We start from the raw sequence: 19,904 nt of genomic DNA on the forward strand, positions 1-19,904 counted from the left end.
AGCCTTCCATCTTTACCAAAGTAAAATCTCTCAGGGATTAAATATGAAGTATGTGTTGGCTAGATGGTGATGTATTGAATCGTTAAAAGACTGGAAAAGAATCGATTCTTTGGAAGGCCCTATCCTTCAGCCAGAGTCATAGAACCCTGGTTGGTTCACGACATGGGGGGAATCGTCTGTCGTTGTGTCTAATTTCGGAAATAGCAGTCAGAGCCTCCAGCGGGTATGTGATAAGTGCACCAATAAGGAAACATGTTTGAAAACTTCAACAGCCAATCACAACAGTGATAAAGGAAACGAACAGGGCAGACGATACCAGAAAAATTGAAGCTCGAATAGAAACACTGACAATGGCCGTTGAATAACTCAGTTTCTCTCGATAGATGACTCTGATTCTAGTTTCCAATAATGTGCCTCGCCCCAAAACCGTCGAAATTTTAGACATTCAGACCAACGAAACGCGGTATTTTAGGGATTCCTCTCAGCGTGAACCAACCAGGGTTCTATGACTATGCTTTAGCATTGGCGTATTTATCGTCTGAACGTTAAGACGCCGTCTCAGATACCTTGTTGAGTTCGCACCGGGTAGCCCTGATAAAAACCCGACTCAACCTCGGAGTTTGAATCAGGCGCCATTTTGCAAAAGGCGTCGGGGCAAGCGGATTAAACTCGATTTTTGCCCCGCTCTGCCCTGGCTGACGAAGTGGCACCCCGATTCAGACCCGATCGCCCTTTTCCGGGGCGGGCCGGTTAACCCGATTTTGGCTAATCGGGGCCGATTGCTAACTTCATACCTAACTTATAATTACTTCCACCCCGCCATCTTGTAGCTAAACCATAAAGCACCTGGCCATGTTGTGGTGTAAAACCCGATGTAATGAGTTAAGAACCGGGTAATGGAACCAGTTTCGTTACCTACATAAGACCCGGGTATGTCATGGGCACAAATACAGAATATTCGCTAACAACCTGATCTTATTCTTTAGACTAGAGCTGTCTAACCAGTCAGCGTTTCGGATTCATTTGCTAGTTTGTTTTGTCAGCTTTAATGTTTTAACTCGTCAGCTTTGTCCTATACGTGGTGTTGATTATTGTTATTGTCCAACAAAAGCCTGATTTTAAACAATAGAAATTGAATGACGAAGTTAAATTGCTACAAATCCTTCACTTTTTACTACTCTTCACTTGTCTTCTTTGCTTAGTTTCTGACATACAAGTGTAAGGCTTTAAACATTTACATCAAACACGTATTGTTTCCACCATGTGGCTAACAAGAATGCAAGTGCAATAGCACGACAGAATGCTGAAACGTTTGATAGTCTGATTAACACAGGACGAGCATATAGTAAATTCATGGTATTTCCCACCATCACCATGTTAAATAACTTCACGAAAAACTTTGGATAATAGTGAACATATCGACAGACTAGGATTTAAACGAAATTTTGCTCGTAAATACTATACGTGCGTGGGAAAACACTGTTTCCTGCTTGCAGGGTCAACATAACCACATATCTGCTGGTTACATAGCTCAATTTGTTCCATCGCTGTGAAATGTTTTGAAAAAAAGCACTCATATTATTAAAAATAATATGAGTGCCAAATAGCCCTTAGATGTTGAGATAAAAAATCTGACAAATGACTGTACCACATGACACAAGGTGTATTAATCTACACCCACACATCATCGGAAAAGGTATCAAACTTTGCCTTTAGAAGATTTCACAGCAGCCTGCTGAGCCTTCAGCACTTTGGCTACTATTTTCTGCTCCTCAATCAAGAATGCTCTGACAATCCTGTAATCATTTGTTGGATAAAATTAGTGTTAGTGTTGAATGAAATTAGTATCGTAAAAAGACTTACTTCTCCCGGACACAGCTGTGACACAGACATCCTCCATATGCACGGTATACTTTCTTTTGCCTCAATGACATCCTTTTCCTCTCATGAGCTCTGGCTGGCCGGATTCCTCTCAGGGTGGTCTTACACATACCACACTTTGGAATCTTCCTTTGCTTCTTCTTGTATTGATATACAAGACGTCCACCAGGCGTTCTCACACTAGAGACGACAAAATCAGTAACAAATTACGTCCAATACTTCATATGATTGGAACAACATATCAAATTTGTTTACACTACCACGAACTCTGAACGAGGTAACAATTGTTCCAGAATCACATTTACAAATTAATCGGATTCGGAATTAAGTTTTGAGAATTTTACTAAGCTTAAAAAAAACGTCAACGAGAACTTACATGCGACGTTGGTTGCTTGCAGTGTTGTACGAGAGGCGCCTCCGATAAGTTAACCGTTGAGCCATTTTGCCTGCCAATACCAAATAGATTTATGTTTAATAAGAACCGAACGTAAATAGTGTGACACTTTTGACTCTTGCAGTACGAAATATGTCTATTTTAAGTGGATGCACACCGATACAACTTTCTTCATACCTTTTGATATAGAAGGCTCAAACAGGAAAGAAAGGACGAAACAGTAAAAAAGCTAAAGAGAACTGCTTGCCTGGTAATTGTCGGCCGTCACTTGTTTCGGTGGCGAGTACGGCGTTGCCAGCAAGAATTTGTTTCGACTTTATCGTTTATGTGTAGAGTAGTGTAGACTGTACACTGTAGAGGGCTAGAGGCAATGGGGCTTGGGGCCGCAAAATGAAAAATTACGGAAATATAGAAGATTGAAGTCCAGTTATGAAAGTGCAATGTAATCCAGAAGGATCTAAAAATATAAGATGTCGTAAAACTTTTTTGAATTATGTAAACAAATAATTTGATTTGCTCATTACCGGGTACTGGCCTGGCAGTAGCCTGTCAGCCACAAAAGGAGCTTAGGCCCTAGGGACTTCGGGGTTAGGGTGAACAGAGAGGAAGCAGAGGTACACCGTCAATTAATGTTGTCGTTTGAATATTATTGTTTTCTTGGCACACGATAATTGATTTATACATAAAATGGAGTCTCTGTTAAAAAGTTATGAACAGCAATTCAGGTATTATGTGAAAAAAACAAATATCATCCAAGTAATTAATGTTTTTCACGTGTTTTAGTGTCACGACCGCGAGCATCACAGCAAAAACAGCAACACTGAATGGGACAATAACAGGTAGAACCATACTGAAAGTTTAAAGATTACATTGAGTAACAAGTTTGATGTGATAGCTGAGGACAAAAAATCTGTTGTTCAACAGATTGTGAGAGAACTAGAAGAAACAAAAGATATTGTAAGAATCAAACTCAACTTTTCTAAACATACATAATTCATGCATAAGAAAAACTATACCTAGTTGGAGCAGATGGAGCTGGAAGTTCGAGAACTTGATACAACATCAAGGAACAAATATTTTACACGCATTGAAAGCTATCGAGTTGAACTTTCAAGACTTGAAAAGGAATTTAATAATAAAAAACTTGCAAAACATGGAGATAGAGAAGAACTGTTTGGAGATACAGAAGTGGAAGACACATACGACCATAACCAGTTCTTGATAAACAGTGAAAAACTAGAGAGAGGAAAAAGTCGTTTAGAGGCTGGTTACCAGATAGTAATTGAAACAGAACAGATAGGCAATAATATTCTTGCTGACCTCAATCACCAACGAGAAACTGTGCAAAGAACCAGAAACAGAGTAAGTTCTTGTAAGTTTGGCTGATGTTTGGCATTAACATCTCTTTCCTATGTAGTTGATAGAGACAGATCAAGAACTTGGTCGAAGCGGACGTTTGCTTAATCACATGCTCGTGAGAATTATTCACAATCGGCTTATACTCATTGGCTTAATTTCCTTAGTTATACTTTTTATCATAATTACTTTGTACATAAAGTTCAGAGCAAATTCCTAGTCATCCTTCTGTTCTGCCCGTGTTTCACATAAAAATATACGTTAGCGTTTTGCTCACCCTTGCACTGCAAATTAAAGTTTATTGTTGCCAACGGCAATAACCGTTTTGTTTGTTATTTAAGGTGGAGGAAAGCTATCACTTGAACATTCATCTGCCATAAGCGCAGTAACTCATTTTACATTGCGAATGCTCTTTTGTATTCCATTGTTATTATTCGTCGTTGATATTCATTATTCGATCTATTTTCACCAACTTGACTTCGATACCAAAACGAGTAAAAGACTAGCACAAGAGCAAGATGTGACGGCACAAGGATTTTATTTAGAATTAATTAAGTTCCATCGACATCTCGATACATTCCGATCGCAAGGAGTAGATGGGCGGGGAAGTTGGGGTGAGGGAATTTTGAAAAAAAGGGGGGGGAAAGAGCTGGACCAAGAAGATGACGGCGTCATCACATGGCATATTTACGAGTCCATTCCCGTGCGAGTTCATTGTATCGCTCTCGGTCAGTCTTGTATATCCTGGCAATCTCCGGAACCAAAGGATCATCCGGGTTTGGGTCGCATAGCAGAGAACAAATTGACAGCAGCACTGGAATTTCAAAGAAGTACAAGTTAAAAATCTTCTTCATACCATAGGAGAATTTGACAAACCAATATTTCCCCATTTAGGTTTTGAACCACAGAAGCTTAGTTTACAACCTTTTTTATAAAATTGATGTGCAAGTAAATACCTTTAGAAATGGTGAGTGCAGGTGACCACTGGGATCTCAATATATCCAAACAAATGCTACCATTGCTGTTTATATTGGGATGATAGATGCGTGTGGTAAATGCCACCTAGAGTGAAAGAATCAGAGGTTGAAAAAATTAAACAACAATCTCAATGGCACTTCATACCTTGGGTGGTTTGAATGGATAATCTGTCGGAAAGTGAATGGTGAGAAAGAAAACTCCACCTTGATAGGGACTGTCAGGCTAAAAATATCCCAATAGTCTTAGAAAAAAAAACATAAACTAAAAAAGAAAAGATTAAACTTACGGGCCCCATGATTGTGGCCTGCCAATGGAATACTGTTGGAAATAATGTTATAATGAGTTGTAATTGTTTCCACTCAATCTACATAACCTAAATATTTCTTTAAATTATCTGTCTACTGAACACAATAAGACTGAAATCAACATTTTAAACAAGTTGCAATAAATAACTAGTTATCCTTTGGTTGAACTTAGGTAAACCAATCTGCTTACAGTCATCTCCTACAGGGCCTGCCGAGCACTGTGCAGGAGGATCCCGTCCAAGATCTTGAAGTTCCTGGAGAAAAAAAGAAAAACCAATTTTCTAAAGTGAAAAGCTATAACATCACACACTGGCATAAGATCACATAAATGAATTCACTTATAAATGAAAACAAAAAATAAGTGGTAATTATAAATTGTGGTGTTGTAAATGTCAAGTAGCTTAACACGTTTGTCAAAGCATATAATCGAAAACAATAATTCTTAAGTATCTGATGAAATCTGTCGGCGAAAGAAAGTATTGATAGCTACCACTTTGGTTACCCGTATTACATGTAAAAATACGTTTAGTCACAACCAGAACTTTCGCCGAGCAAGCCTTAACATGGCGACTCCTTTATCGCGTTTTACATTTACGTGATTTCCTCTCAAATGAACATGAAATTTAAAATAAATTGAAGGTCCAATTTCATTTGAAGCAGGCTTTAAATGATTACACCTACCTTATTGATTCTTTTCAATGCCATCTTTATGATATATGCACGCTATACAAGTTTTGCCGAAAGACTAGTCCTTGTCACCACCAACAGGAACTCTTTTTCCAATATGGAGGATAGGGAAGAACAGCGTTGCCAAAGGTATCTTGCCTAATTGAAATCTCTTTGCTTTCTCGATGCCGAAACCAGAGTGCCGAACCCGTACAACGTTGCGTTCAACCACAATGCGCATCTGCGCAATAACTGCAACGCCATCTAACGGGTGACACTTGGCTTTTTTAAATTTATGGGTGTTCCCGCATTTATCTCGTTGCACCCACCCTAGAGAGAAAGAAAATCGAAACCAAATTGTAATGCATTGCTGAAATTCTTGGCAACTCATATGCACGACAAAGAAAGAAATTCAGTGTGGAATAATGGGTCGCAGAATTCGATGTCGCGTTCATTTCCATCGTAGCTTTATTGAGACGTTCAACTAATTCCTTCACGACGATATTTCTTCTTTCATCTTTTAATACAAGAGGGAGTTTCCAAATTCTGAGAAACAAAAATCCAATATCTATTCGATTCTGCGAAACTAAACATCATGTTGAGCTTTACCAGTAATTTTACACGCCGACTAGGTTCAAGGACAAGAAGAATGAGGCCCTTAGCAACGGCTTTCATTCTACTACAATAATCAACAGCTCGATGAAAGAGCTTCTTCATGACGTTACGGTGGATGAGAGATATGGCCCAGAAAACATGTAAAACCTATTTACCGTCTTTTAGGCGGGCTTCTAATGGATCTGACTCGTTCCGTCAAGCGAGGATAGCCGCTAACAATTCGTCTGCTTCGATTAATGGAATTAACATAAAATCGTGCATTTCAGGTAACGCGCAGTATTAACCTCCTCGTCTTCTAGCACCACGTTGGATAATGATCAGTGGCCTATTGCGATGCAGTTTCAATTTTCAACGTATGCGGTGCGCGCCAACTAACGCATTGCGTCAACTTGGCTTTTCCCGTTGTTCAATAACATATCACACGTACTTCCCTGCCATGCCAAAACGAAAATTCATCCCGTACCTCGGCTCTTGACCGCTTTGTTGTGCTTATACGAATGGAAAGTAGCCAAACTTACTAATGGCCTTGTCCTGAAGCCTTCAGGTGCTTACGTACGTATAATACATACTATGTGGGCAAAAGCAATGGAATATACAATTACGATATAACTGGAATGCGATGTGCGATTGAGCATTTCGATTCGTTTGCTAGATGGCAGTTCTTTTAGTCTACTAGTTTGTTTTGTTTTTTTTTTCCTTCTCCGCACGTAGTTTGAAATTGAAATGATTGTCGGCAATTAAATACAAGCAGAAGGCGACGACTTTTGGGCAGCGAAGTGTCCACCAATCACTAAACACAAGGACTGTCAATGTCAATAACTGATAGACGGCAGTTAGCATTTGTACACGTATGATATGTGAACTGTGTAATCAACAGTCTGATCAAAGAAGTGGTTCACCGAAGAGAGAAGAGAAGATAAGTGTAGGCATTTTAACGTTTCGTTGGTATGTACATGTAAATGCAAGACGCTCCAGCAAACAACATTACAACAATTTGCCGTTAAGAAAACTGAATAAAGCGGCTTCAATCGAAACAGACACACTTGTAACTGTACATAGTAAATAATAATTCACGCAGTCCAGAAAAAGAAAATATGAATAGATAAGTTTAAGATGGGAGGAAAAACGTGGACAAAAACAAACAAGTCTGAATTACTTTTGCATCTTTGATACATACATGGTCTGACATTCGACAACTTTAATTACTCACCGAAAATGTTCACACTAGCACGGCATTTACACACAGTTTATATCTATAGAGTCGGAGGAGATTTTCAGCAAAGAAAAAAGTTCAAACTAAATTTTCTTATTAGCAAAAAGGGAGAGGGCGGTAGGGGAATAATAATAATAATAATAATAATAATAATAATAATAATAATAATAATAATAATAAAAAAAAAATAATAATAATAATTCAAAAACGCATTTTCCACGGGAATTCCCATTTGATGCATTCCTTGACTATATCATTTACAGACATGATGCACTTGGGACATCAAGATTGGAAACTGTTGTACAATGCATAACATTTGTTGTGCGATCTAAACGGTCTGCTATGAAGCAAGCACTATGTGGCAGCTCTTTTACTTCATCTCACGGTCTAACATCCAACTCGCTTTAGTTATACTTGGAACATTCCGACTATTTGGGACCTCGGCCAGACGCTATTGATGATCCGGTGAATTTGCCTGCACGACTTTACGATGGATTACGGTAAATACTAATCGCGTAATGATATTTGAAGAGAAAAAAAAAAAAAAAAGGTTGCTCTGCGTTGCAGTATCTTTTTTTCTTTTTGTTTTTTCTTTTTTTCTTCGTTTTTTTTTTTTTGTTTTTATTATTATTTTTTTTTTCTCGCACTATTGTCTTTTAAGGATCATTAATAACGGTGGCATGGAATGTATTTGTACGAGGGAGAAATACCACTTTTGCTGAATATGGTCCCATTCTTTATATTCAACTAGGTTTCCCTCTGCTATTTGCAAGGTGCACGGTTAGACTAATAGGGTGGTAGCGATGTCTCCCAAATGACCGACGATTAAATTTTTTTGCTTCAAGCGTACATTAATGAAGAAATAGGCTGAGCATTTAAAATATTCACATTGGTGTGACCACTTTTGCTTTGCGGTCCCAGTCTCCGTTCGGTAATGACAATATCGTGTGACAACTTTTAGATGCTTCACCTTCTGTCGTCACATTTGCCAAAAGGGCATTCGCCTAGAAAATGGGAGAAAAATAACGTTATTAGATTAGCGTACATCCTTTTTGCTAAGAAATTTGGCGAATTTCCCAGTGGAAATATGTTTACCAATATAGGTGATGGACGTATTGCTATTGCCGAGTGGATTAAAGGCTAAGCCAGTCAGGCGAAAAGCCTGCGCGTGATGGGCATCGATATTGATCAGATTTGGATTGTTCATTTTTTTCTCGCCAGAAGCCAAGTGAAACTGGTGAAGGCAGTGCTGGTGAGGAGGGATGGAACTCTTCTTCGTACAAGCTACACCAAAACGGCACACCCCAATGCTGCTACAAGAACTGCAACCTCCGTTTCTTATTTGAATTCTGTCCATTGTCACTTGCTCAAAACTAAGCGAAATAAAACAAAATATGATTTCCACTCGAAAATGTAAGTGAATAAAGGCGAGAAGCTCAATTGAAACAGACCTTGCGAGTCGTTGTTCCTTCCTTTGTTGACGGACGTATGTGTAAAATATGATGGAAATGATAACAACCAAAACGACGGCAACGGTTGCCCCACCTGCGATACTTGCTCGTTCAAGCATAATCTTCTCTCTCAATGCTACAGAGAGTTAGAAGAAACGGAAAAACAAACAAACAATGAAAAACATTATTTTTTACAATTGGAAATGAAAAACCAATTGAATTCATTTTCAAATCGACACCATATATTTGAAGTAAAAATCAAAGAGACTTACGCAGATACGATCCGTCCAAATCTTTGTATTCGCAACGCTGGCCCATAAAACCTTCAGCACACCTGCAAAGAAATAAGAAATAAAGGTTAGTTTGCGCTGTCTATTCAGACCATGTAGCAAGTGATGCACGTAATGATATCCGTCTCCCCCCCCCCTTCCTCCACCCAATCCAAAGAGAAAGGAAAATGGAAGAGGAAATGCCATACGAGGAAAGGAATGCATAGTCCCTTAACGCTTCCTCCACCCTAAACAATTTAGTTAAGGTAAGCTACGTGCGTTGAATCAATCGGGCAGCCAGAGTAACTGGAATGCTGCATCTTAGCTGGTTTAGCTAGATCCTTCCCACCACATGGAAGACAAATATCAATTATGTTAATTTTTCTTTTTCTTTTTCTTTGTCGTGAAATAAAAAAATTTCCGGAATTCTGACATTGTCTAGGTGCAAGTAAAAACGTTTTAGACGATAAAAGTAACCGCTACGAAGAGGAAACAAACATCGTTCCCACTGTTGCATTCTGCGTTTGTACGCGGACAAATGAAGACGTAACAAAGGCCGAGAGGTGACGTACGTACTAGGAATGACGTACTGTGAATCGCTATGAATAGATAGAATGGAGATGACGTAAGCAAACATGCTCATCTGCGAGACAGCCAACACGGCGACAAGCAGAAAGGCAGACGAGCGAAGCGAATGTGAACTTACTCGCAATTGTAGAGAATGGACTCTCCTATTTTGATAGTGAAACACGTGGCGCCATTGAGACAGTAATACGTGGCATATGTCGGCGGACATGCATACGTCTGGAACGTGATGTTGGGTCGAACAGCGGGCGTCGGGCTCGGCAGGGGAGGCGGGGGTCGTGGCTTGGGTGTCGACCGACTCGAGCAACCCTCTGAAAAATGAAATAAAAAATCATTGTTTAAAACACATCAAGACAGGTATTGTTGACCTTTCTTTCCACCTCACAACCAACTTTCTTGACAAAAGACTTCCAACTGATTTCAATAGGCTAAACATCACGAGAACATGCGCGCTTCACTTCTACGAAATGCGCACAAGTCTCCAGGCCAACTATAAGGCATCGCTTCGTCCAACACGGCAACATGCCTCGCAAGGATGGTAGAAGCAAACGAATTGTTCCAAATCCTCATCAAATCCTCATCAAATCCTCATCAAAGCCTCATCAAAGCCTCATAAAAGCCTATTTAGGCCCAATGCTGTCCTCTATTGGACAGCCGCATCACCAATAGGATCGTTTCGGTTGACTAACGACGCCCTTTTGGCTCGTTGGCAGTTTTTCGATCAATCAAATTTGGCAATGGACATTTCGACGAGTGGGCAAAGTAATAAACTAAAATGGCAATTGTTACGTTGCAAACGTAACAATTTTCGCCAGCTAAAAATGAATAGATAAATAAAAACTGGCCGCAACATGGTAAACATGTTGTTTGAAAGAGGATCACATCCGGAACAAGCCCAACCGGAACCGCTTCGTCATTTGCCGTTATATTGTGGAGTTTTTGTAAGTTCCGGTTATGTGGCTCTACATCCACAAAAGCAATAGAGTAAGAGTTGCACTATCGCGTTTTTTGGTCAAGACTAATTCAAAAGGGTTTCTTTTGTTTTTATTTCAGCCCTTTAAAGTCTGTCAGTCTGACAAAGGGAAGCTACGCAAAAATAAAGGCGAAAATATTAAAGCGTAATGCGAAACGTTCAAGAGATTGAAGAAAAAGAAAAGAAAAGAAAAAAAAAAAAAAAAGAACCCAAAAGTACTCGGTTCTTCTGCAACTGTTTCTGGAAGCTCTTGCCAACCTTAGCAGACCCGATAGGAAACACGACACCGTCGTAGACTCTTGTACACCGCTGACGGAGGGAGAGGGGGTTGCGAGCATCGTTCCTTTCACAAGTAAGGCACGATTGGAAAGCTTATGTCTTACACCCTTCTGTTAGATTAAAGAGGAAAAGCGAAAAGAAAATATAAGACGGGTCATCGAGGTCAGACGGGTTCTTACCCGTCTGTCAGATGGTAAGCGGATGGATCCTACCTATTCCCTAAATACCATTACCATTGCCGTAATACAAGGAAAAACACAAGTTCGAAGAAACAATTCCAAACACTTTCAATTCCTTTCTCTTGCAACACAAACTCTAACGATCCTATACCATTCTATTTCGGTCATGAACGACTCGTCAAAAGTTCCTTTTTTTCCCTTTCTTTTTCTAGTTTCAAGAAAGAAACAAAACAAAAAAAAAACACGAGGAATAGCCAAGCAGAAAAGGTGTTTTGGAATATGTGATGAGCAACGTCCATCGATCTCTAAACAAAGATGTTGCTTATATAACTGATCTGGCATGTGTAACGTAATACTTTTGGGGAAGGAAAAAAAAACTACCTGAAAAAGAAAAGCAGACAGCAATTGTTTTTGTTTTTTTTTTTTTTAGAGAAAACGTGCAACGTCTCGAAAAATGCAACTAGAAAATTTCCCTTATTCCATTCTGTGTCCTGTCACAGGACACCACACGTTTTTCGGAAAGGAGAGGGAAAAAAAATGAACAACGGGGGAAAGGGAAAAAAAAGTGAGGAAACAGAAGGAGGAAGCAAAAGAGAATGAGGGAAGGGGAGGGGGGAGAGGAAAAGGAGCGCATGTCACATCTGGTTCCTGCCTACCCATGTGTGACCATATGGAGTGCACACACACACATACACAGACAGACATAAGTAAGCCTTCTGATGGTGGCGATGATTCCGGAGAGGGTGTAAGCACATGCCGAGGGAGAGGCGCGCCACCTGCCGACGCTTATATCCGGTGACCTGTCATCGATTTCATATGTGGATTTTTTTTTTTTTTTATGCCCTTCACAACAAAAAAGAGGGGGTTGAAAACATCATCTGGGGAGTCTTTTGCTGTCCAAACACTTTTTGTCATGTGACGGGCTCGTGGCACAAGATTTGAAAAAAGAGTGAAGCGCGTAGAAGGCCAAGTAATTATGATATTAAATGGCACAATCAGGAGAAGAAAAAAAAAAAAAAAAAAAGGCTTGGTGAAGGTTGCATCTGCCTAGTGCGGCCGTGGCAAGCGAATGACTTGAGCAAGCTGCTTCCAGTTATGTATACATCATTTGCGGTGTGTGCATGGCGAGCGCGCACGGTGGGGAGAGCAGCAGCTGCACATTCATGACTCTGCGGTCTGAGACCTCGGGCTGTTTCAAGCAGCTGTTCTTCTGGTCAGCCATGCTTTCTGACACGCATCTAGGCCAGCTAGACACTCACCGCCGTCCCTCACTATTAAATTATCAACCATCAATGTTCGCTTCTTTTTCCTTTTCCTTTTTTTCTTTTTGTTTCAACGAATTATTCTCTATGCTACGTACTTTACGTTCTGTGGCATTTATCCAAGCAGACAAAACGATACGAAATGAGAAAAAAAAAAAAAAAAGGGCGAGGCAGAAAATGACAGCTAAAAACAACTAAATGCCGATCTCATTGAATTTTCGCATCGCCAAGTGTAGCGGCCGCCAATGACAAACCGCCCCTTTGGTTAAACGGCGAAGAGCAGCGCCAACTGCGAAATTCACCTGATGAATTTCAGATGAGCGCATACTGCAGGAAAGCCATAACGGAAAATTAGCCAAAGCTTCAAACTAGAATAACGGCATTGAATCTTCCCATTTCATTTTTATTCCAACAGTTTTCCTATCCCACCCCCAGACACCCTCTCCAACCCCACCCCCTCTCTCAGCCGCTGGAAGCCATTGAGCTCGCACCAAAGAGAGCGAGAGACAGAAAGAAACAAAAATAATAATTAAATGTGTGGTACTCTGCGGGTAGAGAAAGGAAATCGATTGAGCACGAGACGGGAAGCGCCGTCTACTGGTAGACGACACCAACGTCTGCGTGCCACGTGCGACGGCTCGGGTGACACTAAACGACTCGAATAGTCGACGAAGTTTGTGACGAACATTTCAAGGGAACGGCCATTGAAGAGCAGGACGGCTAGTCACAGACGCCGTTTTTGTTTCCATTCATTTAAGCGAATCATCGGCAACATGAAAGCCAATTTCCAACCAAAACCAAACAAAAGAGAGATGGGAATGCTTACCTGCAGTTTGCAAAGAAAAGGCCAAAAAGACGACGAGCACGGTGAAGGAGATATTCCGCCAACTGGATCGACCCGGTGATGACGAAGGGGATGACATTTTGTTCAGAGAGTTGGAAATGAGACCCAGACGATTGGGCGTTGAAGAACACCTTCCAGAATGAGATGAAAGACTAGACGGAGATGAGCAGCCATTCTTTCGCGCAGACGGTGGGCATTTGAAAGCGGTCGGAGTCGGACGCATCGATTGAGGCACGGGCAATCCTAGCAGTTCTTCTCCTTGATCGCTAAGTGGCTTGTTGTCACCTAAATATTTTTTTTTGTTTGGTTTTGTTTTAAAGAGACAATTCATTACATTAGAGCCAGATAATTCTTTTACAATGCTTCACTCATTTCTAGGCAAACTTTTAAATGTTTGTTTGTCACAGTGTCCGTCAAAGGCACACACACACACACACACACACACACAAAATGACTGTGCCATTGGGTATCATCTGCTATGGGAAACTGCCCCCCGCCTCTCCGCTGTTAGTCGGTAAAGCTATTTTTCGTTAGTTTTTTTTTGTTTTTGTTTGGTGCGTCTTACACGGGTACGTGTACTCGGGTTATTAGATGGCAAAAAAGAATCCGATTTGTCAACGTATCCAAAAAGACGTTTTTTGCGTTGTCGTAAAACAAATCGTCCCCATTTGACGTTAAGGCATCGCTATTACACACAAAAGAACTAAATCTCGATTGCCCCTTCCAACAGATGTACCCGCATCAGTCGACTTTTAGTGCTGATTACATTAACGCGCGATTTATTACTCTCATTGTTTTTGCTTCTATTAGAATCTACGCTATTTGGTTTGAACATATTTTTCTTTTGGCTGATAGGGAGACAGATGTGGCAAAACTGGAATGCACCGTTCATTTTCGTCTGCGAATCGATGTGCGTACTCACGGTGAACTTGGTCTGTGTACGGCGGCGCCAATAATGGTGGACGATTGGCAGAACGTAACGATCTCTTGATAAATTCCAAACAAGTCTTTCAACGAGACGAAAATAGAGTGCCAATTGTTCCATGTCGTTGTATTAGGAGCGTGCACCACAACATTGCAGCGACACGGTTGGTGCAGACCAACAGGTGGCCAAACTATTGCGGAGAACAAAGTCGTACTTTTTCTCTCTCTCCCTTTTCCCTGTGCATTTTATTTTTTCGTTTCTTCAGGCCATCGTAAGCCATTCATGCCCACACTCTGCCAGTTTTTTTTTATTTTTTCGTCTTGTTTCGTTCCACCCAACACGTTTCCATTTTTAAACTCCCTCTCCCCACCTCCACCCGTCGATTTGCCTGCCTAGTTATGTTTCGGGGTCCTCTTTTTTTTTTCTGTTTTCTTCCCGAGGATTCTCGTTGTCGCCACAAATAGTCCGTCATCAACTGACAAAAGATCGATAGTTTCCATCAGTTGAGTCTCGTTTCAACTATGCAACCCTTTGCTTTTACAAGGGCGACTAGAGAAAGAGGGCGGAAGGTAGGGAGAAAGAAGAAGGGAAAAAAGGGAGAGGAGGGAGAAAGAATAAAAAAGGGGAGAGAGAAGGAAACAAGAAATGAGAGAGAAAAATGAAGAGAAATAAAAACGAGAGAAAAAAAAAAAAAAAAAAGAGAAAAGAGACTTTTGGTTCTGCATCCGTGACGTTGCTAGCGACGCTTGGTTGATTACCACCAAAACCTCGCCTCGGGTAAATTTTCTTTTTATCAGGTGGGCACACAAGACGAGTAGAAAAGGTAGCCATGTGCGTCCAAAACGGCTAATCTCTCAACTTCTCTTGGCCACCTTCTCACTTTTGAATGCAATCCACCTGCCCACTCGAGTCGGCTTTCTACCACCCTCCTTACCAACCATTCTTTATTTTTTTATTAAATAGTATCATTGATTTTTCCTTTGTTTTGTTTTCGTTTTCTTTTCTTTCTGCTCCAGTCCTACAACAGATCAACAAACCCTTTCACCATCCATCAGCAAAACAAAGATAATGGCATTGATGCGATAATGCAACCCCGGGCTACCGATACAAAATGATCAAAGAATTGCATCGACACATTCTTAGTTAGTTGCTAACGACAATGGAATTGGCGCACTGCCAGTCAGCCAGCCAGCCAGGTGTCACACACTGAATGGCAGTTGTGTACCGTTTTGAAAGCGTTATCAATTCCTGCGCATGTTAACCTTCAAATATGCCACACCTTAACTGGATTCGTTCAACTGACAAAACGGGCGTTCTCTGCGTCGACGTCGGAAACGCAAAACACACACGACTGGACAAAACGGAATGATAAAAGAAAAAAAAGCCAAACGATACATACCGGCACAATTGGTCCTCGTGCGTTCGTTGTTGTTCACGCAGCGGGCTCCGGATTGTTCGGCTCTACTTTTGGCATGGCCCGCCCACGAGTTCATATCCAGCAATCCAGTGGCTAGATAAAACATTTCTTCGGGAGAGAGTGACATTGTTCGCAGACGAGCAGACAAAAACACCACCACTGTTTGTATTTTTCGTTGCCGATATGCTAAGCAGTGGCCACCACAATGGAAAACAACACGACCAAAGTGTTTTCTTGTTCTTTTTAGAAAACCGTTTTCAGCCGAGCGATTTGTCACAACGAAAGCAACACTACTGCTTCTTCTTCTTCTTCTTCTTTCTTTTTCCTCTGGTGCTATCAAAACGGTCCAGATGGTTACTTTTTAAAAAACCCGCAGATTTCTGTGTGTGTTCGCAAAGACCTTTCACAACACGTTCTTCTAGAGTGGCTGTTGTGATGGTAGAAGTTCCAGCAACTGCATGATGATTCGATGACGAAAGGATCCCTTTTTCTGTCTATAAGGCCGACTCGGTGTATATGGAAACAAGATGCCACATACCGTTGGCAACGTCTTCGATGTGGCGATGTTTAACGACTGCATTGGCATAGAAAAGAATGGCACATTAATTTCCATTTCAACGTTGAGGCTATTCGTTATTCGAAAGAAGTTTCTTAGTTTCTAACACGAGGTCAATAAGCGTAGGCGGCCAAAGGGCAACAAGAAAATATCAATGACTTTACTCAATCCCGTTTCCGGTCTAGACAGTTGTACAATATGAGGAAAAACTTGAGCCGATGACAACAGCCATTTCTCGTCTTGGTCGACCTTATCTTGAATAGATTACGAAGCACTCGAGGCAAACAAGAAAACAGAGGAATCATTTTGTTTTACCTGTCCTTTTTTTTATTATTATTATTAATTTTTTTTAAATAGTAAAAGACGTGCACACTTTTTGCCATTTTTAGAAGAAAAAAAAAAGAAAATCATAATAACAAAAAAGGTAAGGAATCTTCCCCGCCCCAGACTTTTAACCAAACACATTCGCCGAATTTTCCAAGAAGTCTTATCGGACACGTAAACTAATAACATTTGTCGGTCGAAAGTTTTTTCCTTTTTTTCTTGTATCAGTGACACATTCAAATTGAGACAAAATAAAGAAGAAAAAAGAAGAAAAAAAAAGAAAAACGTCTGGGAACGTAACTGGCAAGTCATTGTACCATAGGGACGCACCAGACTGAATAACGTCCGTTGTCAAAGGATTTGGAACAAATGATGTGGACAACTAAAATTTCGGGTGACAGGAGCTGTGCAAGTAAACGAAATGCACAGGAAGAAGCCTTAGCGCGATAATAAAAAAATAAAGAAATAATAATAATAAGAAAGAAAAAAGAAAAAAAAAGGGAGAAAACAACAACCTAGTCTGGACGTGCCGGGGTAGGTATTTGAACGGATTACCAATACGGTCTGTTCGGAAAGAAAACGTACGCAGGACGCCGACCCCATTGAATGTGTAGGTAACAATTTAGATCGTCTCACTCTCAATAATGCTTCACGTCTTATTATATTGAACAGCCATCTCTTCTAGAAAAGATTGGTTTAAAAAAATAAATAAATAAAAAATTCCCAGAGTTGTTGTCCGGTTTTTTTTTTTTTCTGTTTTTTCTTATTCTTCTTTTCTTTCTGTAATGTCTACCTGCTCCACGAGGCGTCGTCGTCTTTCTCAAGGTTTCGGAATGTGTTTTTACAGGTAGCTCTTCCTACCAGTTGGAGCTGAAAATGTTTTGCCTCACAGCGCTCCAACTTTAACAATTGAATAGACTAAAGAGGCGGCTCAGAGAGATAGATGTCTCCCCCCCCCCTGCCCCCTTCTCTTATTCTAGTGTCCATCTTTTTCTCGACCCATCCGTCGTACTCTTATCATTGTGTTTGGCATTCCACCGAATATTTTGGACCCTCCACCTTTTTTCTTGTTTTTTTGCCCTCTCTTTTAACAACATTGACATTCAACACACAAACGTAAACTATTTCTCAGGCACACGGCGCCCACACGATTTGAAAAAGAAGAAAAAAAGAAACAACTAGTTATATAAAACTTTCTACTGCTAGTTATCAAAAATATATTGCCACGGCGAATAGCTTTGCTTGTTGGCTTTTTTGTTGGTTTACCTCTAAGCTTGTAGAGTGGGTCAAAACTTAATGCTCAGTGCTATAGATACATGTCATTTGGAAAATGCAATCGAAACAACAACATACGCACACACACACACACAAAAAAGAGTCCCAAACAAGTTGGATACGTGGCAGAGGGAGGGAGAAAAAGAAGAAAAGGAAAAAAAGGAAAAAAAGGAAAAAAAGGAAAAGAATTACGGAATGGCGGGCGGCAGCGTGCCCTAGTCAACCAGCCATGGTGCCGGTGTAAAAATTGATCCGTAATTTGCGTGGAACACAACCAACAGACTCGGTCAGTTGTAAGGGAAAACGAAACATCCAAGCTACTGGTCTGTCTCTCGTGTCACCTACCACGATTTTCACCCAACTTTCACCAGCTTAAACATACACAACAAAATGAATACGTCCGTCCTCGATGCAACTCAATGTCGAGCGATAAAAAAAAAACGAACAAACAAACCCAAAAAGAAAAACTCACCAAACGATTGCTAGTGTTCCTTTTTTCCTCGGCTACAATTAATCGCCAGAATCCACACAGATACGTCAACAATATTCACACACTTGTGTTGTTTTCTTCTTCGTTTCTTTTGCTGGTTTCCACGAATCAACACAGGTACCCCGAGTTCACAGTTGGAAATGTTTCGACTTCTTCGTTTCAGAGCTGGCGGTTTGTGTCCGATGTCGAACCAACGAAGATAAATAAAAGGCACGAATAATAATTCAAGTGTTGAGTGAAGAAGGGCTCAATGCGCGAAAAAACTTGTAAAAAAACTGCGAGGGGGAGAACGAGGAGGAAAACGAGTAGAAATGAGAGTCACGATCAGGATGGTGGGCGGTGTAGATCACGACGTCCTCTTTGCACGACGACCGTATACCATCTGAATTCATGGATGGAATAGTGACTGGTCTACGTAGTCGACTGCTGTCTAGCCCCAGGACAGGAGGGTGGCCTGGCGCGTTCTCTGGTGGCTGTTCTCCTAAAAGCCAATAGGAAAGCAGAACTGGATATGCCCTCAGGCACGCAACTAGCCCAAGCGAGTGAACTTGGGTTCGACTTTATTCGAGGCCCGTTTTTTTCCTTTTTTTTTTTCTTTTCCTTTTTGTGTGTGTGTGTGTGTCCAGACACACGCAGGAGGAGAGAGAGAGAAAGAGAGAGAGAGACAGAGAGAGAAGAAGGAAGAAGGGGAGGGCTGGCCACACACATCCACTCAACGTTCCACTCGCCGCTGTATGCTGTTACAAAACAGCAGCGTCGGAAGGAAGGGAATAGCGAAAGAGGGGAGAAGAACCACCCGTCCCTCCATAATGTTGTTACTAGTATACTGCATTACTGCTTCTGTTCGGAAAGAACGCCAGCTGCAGCTCCGAATCCGAAGCGCTTCGTTAGCCAAGTGGAGGAAAAGCAAACCACAGCTCGGTAGCAACGATGGTTGTATTTAAAAAAAAAAAGAAGAAAAAAAAGAAAAAGAAATAACGAGACACAGAGAAAAAAGAACACGAGAAAAGAGAAAAAGGCGCTAGGACATACCGACGTTTCCGGGGTTCGACGCGTCGGACAGCGCCCCCATCAGAAATAGATAAAACATACAATAAAATGATGAAATTTACACAGACTCACCAGGTGCGCCACCAGTCCCTCTCGGGATGTTTTGGCACTCCGCTGAAATCACAACAAAAACACATTCAATTTATACGAGAAACTGTTCATCGAGAGTTGAATGCCGTTGATTGTTTTATTGTTACTGCGTTCGCTGGCAGCAGTTTGCCTTCACTGTCTTACCATGCTTATGATTCCAACAAAATGATGATGAAGCAGCATCGTTGTTACTCTTACAAACGACACACAAAAAACATTAATAAATAAGCGGAGCAAAAATTGTCTGCATATTTTGTCTTAAACGGAAAGATTTCATTTGCCCTTGATGTAAAAACAAAACAAAACAAATTCAACCTTGTCGGTATCGTTTTAAAAATCAAATTTTCTTTATTTTTTTTAAATTTTTTAAATTTATTTTTTTAACAAAACAACCCAAATATGTGGGTAATAGTTGATGTTTCCTATCCTATTAGGGAACGATCTACAATTCCAACATTAATCAACGTCAGCTAGTTTCATTAGTCGGATTCTTTTGAAATGAATATAACAGTAGCAGTGAATTGAGA

The 19,904-nt window shown here is 40.7% G+C and overlaps 4 protein-coding genes across 5 annotated transcripts; 1 reads left to right on the forward strand and 3 right to left on the reverse strand.

Moving 5' to 3' along the window:
- Positions 1-1,645: 1,645 nt before the first annotated feature.
- Positions 1,646-2,590, reverse strand: LOC116922127 (60S ribosomal protein L34). Of its 2 annotated transcripts, none has more exons than XM_032928555.2 (4): positions 2,453-2,590; positions 2,258-2,327; positions 1,864-2,061; positions 1,646-1,796 (listed from the first exon to the last, which is right to left on the reverse strand). In XM_032928555.2, the coding sequence occupies exons 2-4, from the start codon at positions 2,320-2,322 to the stop codon at positions 1,700-1,702; spliced, it is 360 nt and encodes a 119-aa protein (XP_032784446.2). In that variant the 5' UTR covers positions 2,323-2,327; positions 2,453-2,590; the 3' UTR covers positions 1,646-1,699. The 2 variants fall into 2 exon arrangements, with proteins under 2 accessions (XP_032784446.2, XP_045029235.1); XM_045173300.1 differs by having other exon boundaries at positions 2,523-2,546.
- A 136-nt stretch (positions 2,591-2,726) lies between these two features.
- On the forward strand, positions 2,727-3,912 carry LOC116922124 (vesicle transport through interaction with t-SNAREs homolog 1A). The gene is made up of 5 exons (XM_032928551.2): positions 2,727-3,000; positions 3,059-3,114; positions 3,171-3,232; positions 3,296-3,637; positions 3,693-3,912. Exons 1-5 carry the CDS (start codon positions 2,963-2,965, stop codon positions 3,849-3,851), a joined length of 657 nt encoding a protein of 218 aa, XP_032784442.1. The 5' UTR covers positions 2,727-2,962; the 3' UTR covers positions 3,852-3,912.
- Positions 3,913-4,152: 240 nt separating this feature from the next.
- LOC116922133 (ubiquitin-conjugating enzyme E2-17 kDa) lies at positions 4,153-5,765 on the reverse strand. The gene is made up of 6 exons (XM_032928561.2): positions 5,596-5,765; positions 5,105-5,168; positions 4,896-4,927; positions 4,754-4,831; positions 4,588-4,693; positions 4,153-4,445 (listed from the first exon to the last, which is right to left on the reverse strand). The coding sequence occupies exons 1-6, from the start codon at positions 5,617-5,619 to the stop codon at positions 4,306-4,308; spliced, it is 444 nt and encodes a 147-aa protein (XP_032784452.1). The 5' UTR covers positions 5,620-5,765; the 3' UTR covers positions 4,153-4,305.
- A 1,281-nt stretch (positions 5,766-7,046) lies between these two features.
- On the reverse strand, positions 7,047-18,643 carry LOC116922115 (pro-epidermal growth factor). Its single transcript, XM_032928539.2, has 8 exons — positions 18,220-18,643; positions 15,575-16,166; positions 13,233-13,535; positions 9,835-10,024; positions 9,132-9,193; positions 8,860-8,995; positions 8,504-8,781; positions 7,047-8,412 (listed from the first exon to the last, which is right to left on the reverse strand). Exons 2-8 carry the CDS (start codon positions 15,717-15,719, stop codon positions 8,375-8,377), a joined length of 1,152 nt encoding a protein of 383 aa, XP_032784430.2. The 5' UTR covers positions 15,720-16,166; positions 18,220-18,643; the 3' UTR covers positions 7,047-8,374.
- Between the last annotated feature and the right edge of the window lie 1,261 nt (positions 18,644-19,904).

Source organism: Daphnia magna, linkage group LG4 (genome assembly GCF_020631705.1).
Source record: "Daphnia magna isolate NIES linkage group LG4, ASM2063170v1.1, whole genome shotgun sequence".
Classification (NCBI taxonomy): Eukaryota; Metazoa; Arthropoda; class Branchiopoda; order Diplostraca; family Daphniidae; genus Daphnia; species Daphnia magna.

Coding starts and splice junctions, on each gene's coding strand:
- LOC116922127 (XM_032928555.2), bottom strand. CDS start 2,322: ATGGCTCAACGGTTAACTTATCGGAGGCGCCTCTCGTACAACACTGCA. Junction 2,062..2,257: donor GCAAGCAACCAACGTCGCAT/GTAAGTTCTCGT, acceptor TGTCGTCTCTAG/TGTGAGAACGCCTGGTGGAC. Junction 1,797..1,863: donor CACAGCTGTGTCCGGGAGAA/GTAAGTCTTTTT, acceptor AAATGATTACAG/GATTGTCAGAGCATTCTTGA.
- LOC116922124 (XM_032928551.2), top strand. CDS start 2,963: ATGGAGTCTCTGTTAAAAAGTTATGAACAGCAATTCAG. Junction 3,115..3,170: donor ACTGAATGGGACAATAACAG/GTAGAACCATAC, acceptor TTGATGTGATAG/CTGAGGACAAAAAATCTGTT. Junction 3,233..3,295: donor TAGAAGAAACAAAAGATATT/GTAAGAATCAAA, acceptor AACTATACCTAG/TTGGAGCAGATGGAGCTGGA.
- LOC116922133 (XM_032928561.2), bottom strand. CDS start 5,619: ATGGCATTGAAAAGAATCAATAAG. Junction 5,169..5,595: donor CATTGAAAAGAATCAATAAG/GTAGGTGTAATC, acceptor TTTTTTCTCCAG/GAACTTCAAGATCTTGGACG. Junction 4,928..5,104: donor AGGCCCTGTAGGAGATGACT/GTAAGCAGATTG, acceptor TATTTCCAACAG/TATTCCATTGGCAGGCCACA.
- LOC116922115 (XM_032928539.2), bottom strand. CDS start 15,719: ATGTCACTCTCTCCCGAAGAAATGTTTTATCTAGCCACTGGATTGCTG. Junction 8,782..8,859: donor AAGGAACAACGACTCGCAAG/GTCTGTTTCAAT, acceptor TATTTCGCTTAG/TTTTGAGCAAGTGACAATGG. Junction 8,413..8,503: donor TACGTCCATCACCTATATTG/GTAAACATATTT, acceptor CCCATTTTCTAG/GCGAATGCCCTTTTGGCAAA.